We start from the raw sequence: 13,460 nt of genomic DNA, 5'->3' as shown, positions 1-13,460 counted from the left end.
ACGCACACATGCTCTCTCCCATACATACTGTGACAGACTGGTTCGGTCATTAGGATAACTGGCACGGAACTCTAGGCGAACTCCTCCCCAAAAGAGTTAAAATCTATTTGCCCATCCTCCCCTCCTATGCAATCACCCCACGGGACATCCAGCCCTTGCACAATATTAGTGAAAATGATTGTGACAAACTAAAATGGTAAAAAAATGGGTTAATAAGTATGCTGATATATATATATACATATATATATATACATATATATATAATATAACTATTATGCATATATTTTTTAGTACACCTATGAATTTTTACACCATTTCGCTCACAGAGAGAAGTGAGAAAAAGTATAATAGAGGAAAAAAGAGGAGAATCAGTAAAAAATAAATCTATAGTTATAAATACACATAAATATAGAATTACTCACTTATATGAGAATAAAATCAACATTTAATGGATGTTCCATAACCACCAATAATCCATCAACAAACATGCTTGTCCATTGCCTGAGTAGTTGGTTTGGTTATACGTCCATATGGTGCATCGGACTTACAAAATTCTGACAACCCGTCAATTGGCCTAAATTTGGGCGAATTGCAAATTTGTCCAAAAAGGAATGCACAAATCTATTATAAACCATATCATTTCAGCTCAGTAGCTATGTAACATCTTATTTACATATTTATTTCTAGAAAAATGGATGTTATTACAAATTCCATATACAAAGTATGGTCCATACCTTGATGATAACTACCTGGTCAGAGTTACTGCTACTGGGGAGCAGAATATAACCTGGGAGAAGCTGCTGGTGCAAAAAGACATTAACCTGGCTCTACCAAACATCCTCATCAATGTAAGGAGATAAACAATTTATTGGTGGAAATATTGCTTTTTTTGTGTGCCTTTTTTCATTGGGTTAGTCAATATGTAGTCCTTTGATTCTTTTTGCTGTTGTTGGATTGCCAAACTTAAAAAGTGTCTGAAGATTAAAGGCACTTACCTAACCCTCTGTTTTCCAGCTGTGATCTAGAGAGGTAGATATTACCCACCTCTGGTCCATCCACACTCCTACCATGGTTTTGACTGATTTACCCTTCTTGAGGAAGCTTCCCCAAACTTCCTCTATTAAGCTTACACACAAACTTTTTTTTAAAAATTCTTTATTTTTCTTGTGCATATGAAAGAGAACATACAGTTTGTCTTGCAGCGCCACAACAGCAACTGCAGGCTTGTCTTGAACATTTGTATAACATGTGATTGGTTAGCACATTTTTACAGTATATGTTACTTAAGCATTCCGAACCATTAATGACAGGTTTAGCGCAATAGTCGTTAAAATGAGACAGGATCACTTGTCAGGCTGGTTCTTCCTCAAGCGGGCATACATTAGCCAATTCTGCCATCTCTAGTTGGAAGCAATATCAAAAAAGTTAGCTGATAGCAGGTAGCCGACACACAAACTTAGTTGACAGCATGGTCACTCCGTTTCTGTACTCCTCAAGGAGTTACCATAGCAAACACAGCATATGCACTGTGGTTACTATGGGTGGAGAGCAGAAGGACCTTCTTTGAGAGATCCCTTCTTCTCTCACTGTCAGTCAATTCATCGGCATAGAGTCTATGCAAAACAATCGATTGACAGGTGGGAGAAAGACTTATATTTAATTGAGTTTTTTGTCCAATCTATATATTTGCCAGCAAAATGTATAGATGGAATTCCATGCTCTTTAACCCCTTAAGGACACATGACATGTCTGACAGGTCATGATTCCCTTTTATTCCAGAAGTTTGGTCCTTAAGGGGTTAAAAAGAGCATGAGTAGTTTGGGGGATCGGGTTGGGTTCCCTTTAAAGACAAACTGCCCATTCCATGTCTCCAAGGCTGGCCCAAGACATTGTGCAGCATGGATCCAAGTATGACGTGCTGCCCCCCCATCCCCACCCTAAAAACAAAAACAAACATATATGCTTCTGCAAAGGCAGTGTCTCTATGCGGGTGTGCTGGGGATGAAGTATGTGCATGTGTGTGTACTGGGAATGTAGTGTGTCTGTGTGTGTGCTGGGGATGTAGTATGTGTCTGTGTGTGTGCTGGGGATGTAGTATATGTCTGTGTGTGCTGGTGACTTAGTGTGTGTCTGCGTGTACAAAAAGACAAGAGTGGAGTGTCTTGTATAAAGTATACTGGGAAATATAAGTATTTATGTTAAAACTTAGCTTTTAGTAATAACATAGGTTTCGATGGCTATAGATTTTAGTAATGTTATTAGTAAAAGCTAAGTTTTAACATATCATTAATTCTTATATTTCGCAGTATCCTTTATACAAGACACTCCACTCTTGTCTTTTTGTGTAATTTAAATTTCCAGTGTTACCCCCTTTAGGAGTGTTCTTTTGTTATTCTTAGCTCATTTCCTTTTCTTTGTGTCTGTGTGTATGCTGGGGATGTAGCTTGTGTATGTATGTGCACTTCAGTCAATACACTTACCTATACACTGTGTATGTGTATATGCATGTGTGTCAGTGATTGTATCTGTTTGTCTATGTATCTGCATGTGTGGCAGTGTTTGTGTGTCTGTATATCTGCATGTGTACATAGGCGTGCGCACGGGGTGTGCCGGGTGTGCCTGGGCACACCCTAATCCCCGTGGCACGCCTATGTATTGAGTCCTGCAGGAACAGCGTTCCTGCACTTTTATTTGAGCAGGAACGCTGTTCCTGCGGGCACTCAGTGCCCCCAAATGCCCCCTTCCGGACCCCATGTTTCCCCCTGTCATGGCGGGGGGGGGGGGGGCAAGAGGTGAAGGACACCCCCCAGTCGGGTGCCTGTGTCCATCTCAGACGCAGTGAGGGAGCTGTGTGCTCTCAGCTTCCTCTCGCTGCGCGCCATTTGCTGTAGCTGGGAGCCGGAATATGACGTCATATTCCGGCTCCCAGCTACAGCAGACAGCCCGCGCGGCGAGTGGAAGCCGAGAGCACACAGCTCCCTCACTGCGTCTGAGATGGACACAGGCACCCGACCCACTGGACCCCAGGGACAAGTCCACGCCAGCACTCCAGGTAGGGAGGCTAGGTGGACATTTTTTAATAAAAAAAAATAATTATTTGTATGTGTGTGTGTGTGTGTGTGTGTGTGTCTGAGTGTGCGTGTCTGTGAATGTGTGTCTGTAAGTGTGTTTGTAAATGTATGTGTGTGTGTTTGTGTGTCTGTGAATGTGTGTGTGTGTCTGTGAGTGTGTCTGTGTATGTGTGTCTGTGAGTGTATGTGTGTCTGTAAGTGTGTGTGTGTCATAGAATGTGACGGCAGATAAGAACCATTCGGCCCATCTAGTCTGCCCAGTGTCTGTAAGTGTGTGTGTGTCTGTAAGTGTGTGTGTGTCTGTAAGTGTGTGTGTGTCTGTAAGTGTGTGTGTCTGAGTGTATGGGTATGTGTGTGAGTGTATGGGTATGTGTGTGAGTGTATGGGTATGTGTGTGAGTGTATTGGTATGTGTGTGTGTCTGTGAGTGTATGGGTGTGTGTGTGTGTCTGTGAATGTATGTGTGTGTCTGAGTATGTGTCTGCACACGTATATATATGTGTGTCTGTGTGTCAGTATATATACACACACACACGTGTATATTATTTTTTTGGGGGGGTGGGAAAAGAGTTCCCACACTTTATTTCCCAGGACTTCTCTGGAGATGTCCGGATCTCCCCTGACGGCTCACGCAGAGTCGGCGCTATCTGAGTGCCGACTCTGCTCTTAGCCTCCATGGGCTGGCGGGGAGATCAAAGATCTACCTCACCAACCCACAGCAACACGGAGGGAGTTAGGAGAGGACCCGGGGAGCTCTAGACAGCAGCTCTGCCAGGTTCCTCTCACGAGATCTGAGCATTGCCACGGCAACACTCAGATTTCGCGAGAGTTAACTCTAGCTCTGCAGGCTAGAGTTCACTCTCCACTGGACCACAAGGGATGGCACATGGCAGCAAAGATCCCCCCTCCCTACATAAGGTAGGGAGGGGGGATATTTACTAATCAGCCCCCACCTCCACAATCCCTCCCAACATACAGCCCACACACACACACACACAGCACCTAGACACATACAGCACGCTCACACACACAGTACACTAACCGCACCCTCACAAACACACACAGCACCTTTACAAACACACAACACCCTCACACACAGCACACTAACAGCACCCTCACAAACACACACACAAACAGCACCCTCACAAACACACACACAAACAGCACCCTCACAAATACACGACACCGACACACATTACACACAAACGGCACCATCACACAAACGCACACATCACACAAACAGCACCCTCACACACACAGCACCCTCACACACACAGCACCCTCACACACACAGCACCCTCACACACACAGCACCCTCACACAGCACAGTAACAGGACCCTAACAAACACACAAACACCCTCACACAGCACACTACCAGCACCCTCACACACAAACAGCACCCACACAAACACCCTCACCCACATAGCACACTACCAGCACCCTCACACACACATCACACTAACAGCACCCTCACACAGCACACTAGCAGCCCACGCACACAGCAGTGTATATGTGTATATATATATATATGGGTATTACATATATACACATGTGGCGTGTTTGTGCTTTAGGGTGCACACCCTAATGCAACAGGCTGTGCACGCCTATGCATGTGTATCAGTGTGTCTGTGCGGCTGTATGTGTGTCAGTATATGTATGTATCCAAAAATTGAAACACATGCAGATACTGCCACACATACAGATGTACAGACACACTGATACGCCTGCAAATACACAGACATACGCACAGACACATACAAACACTGACACAGATACACACTGCCACACATGCAGATACACAGACATACAGATACACACACTACACACACAGATACACATTACACACAGTATACACAAACTACACACGACACATACACAGATATACACACTACACATACACAGAGACACATACAAACACTACATACATTACACACATACAAACACACAGATACCCACACTACACAGATACACACATTACACACACACTACTCATACACAGGTACACACACCACATACAAACACACAGATACACACACATTACACACATACAAACAGATACACACACATTAAAAAAATTAAGCCACCCAGCAGGTTCTTACCTTCTGCTGGCTGTGGCTGGTGGGAGTTGGGGGCCTGCTCTCACGATCCGGACCTATCCTCGCGGCTCCTTCCTCCTCCTCCCGCGTGGCTGTGTGAGTCAGCTGGGAGGAAGTGAGACGCTGTCACTTCCTCCCAGCTCTCTGCGGGATAGAAGGGGCCTGGTCGCGCTGTTAAAGCGCCACAGCGCATGACTGAGCCCCTCACTGCATATGTACATCGGAAGGCCCATGCCCTTAGGGCCCTCACACAGGTGCCCAACCCGTGCGGTGCTGCTGCACCACCACCATGGGTTAGGAACTCCTGTTTTAGATTATGACAGGGCGGCAAAATGCCGCCCCTGTCAGTGTGTCGTCTGGATCCGTGGCTCCAACGCGGCCTAAGGACGGGCCGGCCCTGCATGTATCTGACAGTTGCTTGTTGACTCACTCCAGTAAACACTATTGAAATGCTTACTGGGATGAGAGGTAAAGTTGAAGTAACACAATTTACTCCACAGTCCTTCCATGTCCTGAAATTATGTTAACATATTGTGCTCAGGTATCTGCATAGAAAAAAAAATCAACTGAATGCGCCCGAAACATGTGTACACCCTCCTAGTACAAATGATCATGATAACATTTTTAAACTCTAGAAATAACTGAGATAACTGAGCATTATAGTAAAAACTGTAGACATGCATTTCTGATTATTTTAAATTGGATGGCGATCTGAGTACTAATAATTTGGGTATTGCTATTATCTTGCAATTCACGGGATAATATAATAATATGTTTATATTTTTACTGTGTGACATTGAATAAAAATGCAAAAGATTTACAATCCATTCACTATCCAGGTAGTTCATGGTCTACAAATAAATAAATACTTGAAATGGCTAAAGAGGCATTTTTAAGTGAAGATTCAATCTGAGTTTGCCACATATTTTTAAACCGTCATATAGATAAATAAGGTGTTAAAAAATGCAAAATAGACAAAAAAAGTTTGAAGTTTTGAAAAAAAAAAAGTTTTGAAGTTCCTGAATTTGCTGCAAATCACCAAAGCTAGCAGCTTCTATTGTGAACTATGCAGTCAACAGGAAGTAGCTTGTGCAACATCATGCTCCTATTATTTTAAAAGTGATATGCATATATCCAATAAATCCTGGTCCAGCAAGGGATTAAGGGAAAGGCGATGATATTTCACATGCGCAATTAGATGCCACATGCTTAGAGATAGAAGATTCCTTTGCTACAACTTACAACTGATGAAACAGGACAAGACAAGCAGAGGTGCATTATAGCACCAACCTTTTTCCTTGTTTTGACTTTTATATCTTTCACATCTTTCACATACAAAAGACACATTATTACCCTTTACCTTATCTTGTGTATATCTTTTAAATACTTTGTAAAGTCAGTGAAAATCTAACACAATATAGGCAGTTAAGTGACAGTATCCTTTTAAAAATCACTTAGCATATTATCATTTATTTGTCTTCGTGTGTGACTTGGGCAATTTAATTATATTTTTCTCAATGTCTTTCATCAAGCCTTTATATTATTATATTTAATAATAATTAAGTTTCTTCTTACATGGAGGAGATTGTTTCATAGATTTGGAGTAGTAGATCTAGTCAACTGTTGATCCACTCAATTCTAAACAACTTACTCATCGAGGACTAATAGGACTGGTGGTGATCAATAGTCAGAGCTCAGATTATATACAATTTTAAAGGTCAATAAATTAGCTGTGTAACCAGTACGGAGAAAATTAATACACATTGCACAGGTCCGCTATGTGTATGAATCTAATGGCTTGTCGAAAATATTGGTTTAACTCAAAGGTTCTTTTTGTGCTTTTCCAAACAGTTTCTTGGCTCACCAGTAGTGAACAAACCATGTAGAGTGAAGCTCACTTTTTCCAACCCTCTTAATGAAGAAATACAAGACTGTCTTATGGTTGTTGAGGGAAGTGGAATACTAAAAAGTCAGATGAAATTACAGTAAGTGAATCCACAAAAATTTGGGCAAAATAGAAGCATCATTTAACACAATGAACATAACAGGCATTAGAAACCTCTGGCCTTCGATCGACTATGTATATCGTCTTTGAGGGTGTTCAGCTACAGAGTAGTTTGAATAGTTTAAGAACATTAACTCCCATTATTTAATAGTCTCAGTACTCAGTCTTAGAAGGAATTTCACATGTAAAAACAGCTATTTTAAATGCATTGATGTAGAAATACTTATCTGCGCTGTATATCAGTTGACTAAAGCACCGTCTATGGTACCTGTTCTAACAAAATCTCATGGTATAACTTTGACTAGGTGGATTCAGCCTTTCATCTTTTGATGATGGATACAATTTGGTTGGGTAATCACAAACACTTTTTTTTAGCTCTCAATGTAGTAAAGTCGCTGATAGGTCAGGGTGGGGCTACTAATTGTGGTCACAGTGACCAATGGGGATCCCAGGTATCAAATGATACCTCGGGTTCTTCACCAGCAGGGAAACAGAACCTGCAAGTAATAGTTTGCATGACGGAATGATTCAGTCATTGGTAAGTAAGGGGTTAAGACCACAGTGTAATCATATGAGATAAATTGTTTTTAAACACAACTGAAATCTTACTACATTGGAACTGGCAACTTGACGGCCATTGACAAATAGTATAGAGAAATATAAATTGATAAGTTATGAGTTATATTTTTGTTAATGTGGTACACTTTTATGGTGCATAAATCAGAAACATAGGTAACCGTAAGCACAGGTTTGTTGGAGTTCTTTTCAGAGATTGTATTATTATTTATAGTCTATCCCACAGAGACACACTGCCGTGTTTTAACAGGTAATGTGGAATAAGATGATGGAAGCGGGCCTCAAGCTATAAATAAAAATGTTGTAGCGATGGGGCTAAGCATGTTATTATGGCAATGTTAGAATTTATTAACAGGGCTATTTACTAAAGTAAGAATTAAAAGTAAATTTCAAATGTAAGGCCAAAGTATCCGAACTGGAATCATAGCTGACTGAGAATGTTTACATTTTGACTATTTTGACATCAAATTTGGAATTAACTCAATTAACAACAATTCTCACTTAAAAAGAATGTGGGGTGGCTGATAAGACAATTCTCACTTTGAATCAATCAATGGAGGCTGATATGGGGGGGGGGGGGAATTAAAGATCTTCCTTGTTTTGCCATTTTCAACACCCCCTAATTTCCGTTATGTAAAACATAAAAAGAAGACACATTTGGGGAATAAACATTAATATGTTAGATGAAACATAAGGTTATCTTTGCGAAACACTGAAACTACAACATTTAGTATTAAACAGCTAAGCTGTGACTGTAAATAATATTTATATCTTTTTTTCTCCAAAATAACAGTTTTGGAATGCATTTTTCCATTCAGTTTTTAATTCACTACAAATTGCTGTTTAATGCATGAACTCATAAAACGGCAATAACAAAAAAATAAAAATAAAAATATATAAATACAAATGCAGAAAGATAAGTCCTGCGCTCACTCCCATCACTACTGGGCAGCAACAACGACCACAGTACACATCAGCCCCAATATATAGTAAAAACCAAAGAAAAACAAGTTACCTGCGCTCTCTCCTTAATCCCTATGTATTTTTAAAAGGCACTCAAGGCAGACCTCCCCAGGTGGGTCCTAACTCTAACCATTCACCTTGCTTCCTTGAGCTTCTGGCAAAGATCTCAAATGAGACAGAAAGGGGTATTTTTTATATACACCCCTATATATTATTAACCCTTAATAGGGAACACATGGGATGGGCGGCTGCATTGTAACAAGGCGGAGGGATACAAAAAATGGATACAAATGCAGACAGATAAGTCCTGCGCTCACTCCCATCACTACTGGGCGGCAGCAAAGACTACAGTATACATCAGCTCCAATATATAGTAAAAAACCAAAGAAAAACAAGTTACCTGCGCTCTCTCCTTAAACCCTATGTATTTTTAAACATGACGTTAGCAGGTGGGCTTATCTTCTCATGGCCATTGGAGGTAACTAAAAAACCTCCATTTGTTTAAAAATACATAGGGATTAAGGAGAGAGCGCAGGTAAAAATAAATAAATGACAGATGTTTTTAAAGGTGCTTAAAATATGCTCTTCATTTGCATTATTGTTGTATTTCCCAGTGTTTAATTATACATTTAATCTGTTTTCAATTTAAAGTTATTAAGGGCATATTCATCTAACATAATGCGGAAATGTGAACAACAAATGTGTTTAAATTCTACTTTTGAATATCTAACTTATAACTTGAAAAACAAGTTTTATTTAACCAATCATTGTTAGATTTATTAAACCAATCATTGTTAACAGGAGTAGTCCCAGAAGATTGGAAGTTAGCGAATGTTGTGACCATTCACAAGAAAGGTAGTAGGGAGGAGTCGGGCAACTATAGGCCAGTAAGCCTTACTTCAGTAGTGGGGAAAGTGATGGAAACCATGTTAAAGGATAGGATTGTTGAACATCTAAAAACACATGGATTTCAAGATCAGAGACAACATGGGTTTACTTCAGGGAGATCATGCCAAACTAATCTTATTGATTTTTTTTTTATTGGGTAACTAAAATTATAGATCAGGGTGGTGCAGTAGACATTGCTTACCTAGATTTCAGTAAGGCTTTTGACACTGTTGCACTCAGAAGGCTTATCAATAAACTGCAATCTTTATGTTTGGATTCCAATATTGTTGAATGGGTAAGGCAGTGGCTGGGTGACAGGCAACAGAGGGTTGTAGTCAATGGAGTATATTCAAAGCTTGGGCTTGTCACCAGTGGGGTACCTCAGGGATCTGTACTTGGACCCATTCTCTTTAATATTTTATTAGTGATATAACTAAAGGTCTTGATGGTAAGGTATGTCTTTTTGCTGATGATACAAAAATATGTAACAGGGTTGATGTTCCAGGACGGATAAGCCAAATGGCAAATGATTTAGGTAAACTAGAAAAATGGTCAGAGTTGTGGCAGTTGCAGTGCAAGATAATGCATCTTGGACGTAAAAACCCAAGGGCAGAGTACAGAATATTTGATAGAGTCCTAACCTCAACATCTGAAGAAAGGGATTTATGGGTAATTATTTCAGATGACTTAAAGGTAGGCAGACAATGTAATAGAGCAGCAGGAAATGCTAGCAGAATGCTTGGTTGTATAACGAGAGGTATTAGCAGTAGAAAGAGGGAAGTGCTCATGCCATTGTACAGAACACTGGTGAGACCTCACTTGGAGTATTGTACGCAGTACTGGAGACCGTATCTCCAGAAAGATATTGATACTTTAGAGAGAGTTCAGAGAAGGGCTACTAAACTGGTTCATGGATTGCAGGATAAAACTTACAAGGAAAGGTTAAAGGAACTTAACATGTATAGCTTGGAGGAAAGACGAGACAGAGGGGATATGATAGAAACATTTAAATACATAAAGGGAATCAACACAATAAAAGAGGAGACTATATTTAAAAGAAGAAAGACTACCACAACAAGAGGACATAGTCTTAAATTAGAGGGTAAAACGTTTAAAAATAATATCAGGAAGTATTACTTTACTGAGAGGGTAGTGGATGCATGGAATAGCCTTCCACCAGAAGTGGTAGAGGTTAACACAGTAAAGGAGTTTAAGCATGCGTGGGATAGACATAAGGCTATCCTAACTATAAGATAAGGCCAGGGACTAATGAAAGTATTTTGAATTTAATTGGGCAGACTAGATGGGCCGAATGGTTCTTATCTGCCGTCACATTCTATGCAGTGGCGTACACACACTCTATGTGGCCCCGGGGCGAAACTGATCCGTGGGCCCCCCCCTACCGTGAACCTCTCCCCCCTGACTGTGGGCCCATCCCCCCCGACACATACAGACACAAACACATACCCCCGACAGACACATACGTACATACACACATGCAGACACATACATACAGAGACACACACGCAGACACATACATAGACACACACACACATACACAGACATACAGAAACAGACACACACACACACAGAGACACAGACACACAATCATACATACAGATACACACACACACACACAGAGACACAGACACACAGACATACATACACACATGCAGACACATACATACAGAGACACATACATAGACACACACACATACACAGACATACAGAAACAGACACACACACACACACACACACAATCATACATACACAGACATACATACAGATACACACACACACACACACACAGAGACACAGACATACATACACACATGCAGACACATACATACAGAGACACACACGCAGACACATACATAGACACACACACATACACAGACATACAGAAACAGACACACACACACACACACACAATCATACATACACAGACATACATACAGATACACACACACACACACACACACACAGAGACACAGACATACATACACACATGCAGACACATAAATACAGAGACACACACGCAGACACATACATAGACACACACACATACACAGACATACAGAAACAGACACACACACACACACACACACACAGAGACACAGACACACAATCATACATACACAGACATACATACAGATACACACACACACAGAGAGACAGACAGACATACACACAGAGACACAGACACACATATGGATACACACACACAGAGACACAGACATACATACACACAGATACAGACACAGACATACACACATACAGACACACATACACAGACATAAATACACACAGACACATATACACAAAATTTTTCCTACCATGTGTGGGTCCAGTGGTGGCTCAGCCTGATGGGAGTCAGAGTTCCCACTCTGACTCCCTCTCCCTCCTCCTTTCAGTTTCCTCCCGCGTGGGCTGTCAGTATGCTGGGAGGAGTGACGTGCGGTCACTTCCTCCCAGCGTGTGATGTCATCACAGGGGTCCCGGTCGCGCTCTTAAAGCGCCCAGCGCAGACCGGGCCCCCTTACAATCCATGTCCATCGGGTGGCCCTGACAGCATGGGCCACCCGATGGACCCCTTGACATGCGGCCCCGGCGGTTTGCCGCACGGGCCGGGGCCGCAAAGCGTGGCAGCTGCTACCCGGTCGCGGGGGGGCCGCAGGGCGGCCGGGCCCCCTGGAGTGCCGGGCCCGGTCGCAGCTGCGACCCCTGCGACCGCGGTACGTACGCCACTGATTCTATGTTTCTATGTTTCTATAATGTAAAAGCAAAATAAAGTTATTAAGGGCCTTGCATCTTTTTTTTGTCTTCATTTTAGGTTAGGGTCCATGAAACCGAGGGAAAAGTCAGTTCTGGAGTTTCAAGTCATTCCCTTCAAAGTGGGTTTCAAACAACTCCAAGTGAATTTCAGCAGCAATAAATTCAGGGTCATTAAAGGATACAAAACTGTGTCGGTCAAACCTTGAGATTTACTTTGCTGGATTGGACAGGTGAAGGGGGACAAAGCTACACATGCAAAGGGGAAAGCTACGTTAGGTTTGTTGGAGAGCACTCACCTGTTCTAAAAGGTGGGGAATGTAAAGCCTTGCTGAGTCAGAATAATCTGGGATTTATCTATCTGTACAGTTTTTTCTGCCATATAAATAGAAGGGAAATTGAGGCCTTTCAGTACATCCATATGAGTTGTTACAAATGTAGGTTTCTTATTACAGTATACTAGTTTTTTTTTCCTGTTACTTATCTGAAAGAGATACCACTTTGTGCACCAATTGTTTTGTAATTTTTAAATAAAGTGCAAATTTTGAAAAAAAGGATTTACATTTTTTGTGTGTGTGTGTGTGTCATTGTTAAAAACTGCGTCCACAATCTAAATGTATAACATATGCAAGACAAGCATAGCATGTTATGACAAATCTGTACTGTTTGCACTATACATACACTTTGTAACCTATAATTAAGCTTCACACAGCAATGTCTTGGGCAGGGCAGAATTAAATGATGACAGAACTGTGGCTTGTCACTGTGTACTAATGAATCATTGCATCTTACACGGCGTGAGGAAACAGGAATTCTCGTGCATTCATGCACATATTTTTTTTTTAATCTAATTTAGTTTTTTGCTCATCAAGACCAAGTTAATCATGAATATCAGCTACACTGTGTTGCTATGATATATACAGAAAATGGGATACAGCTGGATATCTAAAAAAAACAAACAAACAAAAAATAATAATAGTGCAAAACTGTTGGAGGAGGTTTGCAGTATTTATATGGAACTCACAAACTCCAGATGAAAAAAAACGCATTGAAGTTACCGTCCCAGCCAGGTTGAGGTCTGGTTACTCA

General features: G+C 41.2%; 1 protein-coding gene across 1 annotated transcript in view; it reads left to right on the top strand.

Moving 5' to 3' along the window:
* The window catches only part of LOC134614871 (protein-glutamine gamma-glutamyltransferase 5-like), a 36,738-nt gene extending 23,837 nt beyond the window's left edge, over positions 1-12,901 (top strand). The window contains exons 11-13 of the mRNA XM_063459112.1: positions 688-848; positions 7,019-7,152; positions 12,433-12,901. Of these exons, the coding sequence (XP_063315182.1) occupies positions 688-848; positions 7,019-7,152; positions 12,433-12,580 (443 nt within the window). The 3' untranslated portion in view covers positions 12,581-12,901. The remainder of the gene's footprint in view (positions 1-687; positions 849-7,018; positions 7,153-12,432) is intronic.
* Positions 12,902-13,460: the final 559 nt, after the last annotated feature.

The sequence above is a fragment of the Pelobates fuscus genome, chromosome 6 (genome assembly GCF_036172605.1).
Source record: "Pelobates fuscus isolate aPelFus1 chromosome 6, aPelFus1.pri, whole genome shotgun sequence".
NCBI classification, from domain to species: Eukaryota; Metazoa; Chordata; class Amphibia; order Anura; family Pelobatidae; genus Pelobates; species Pelobates fuscus.
This window is presented reverse-complemented; position numbering and strand designations above follow the sequence as displayed.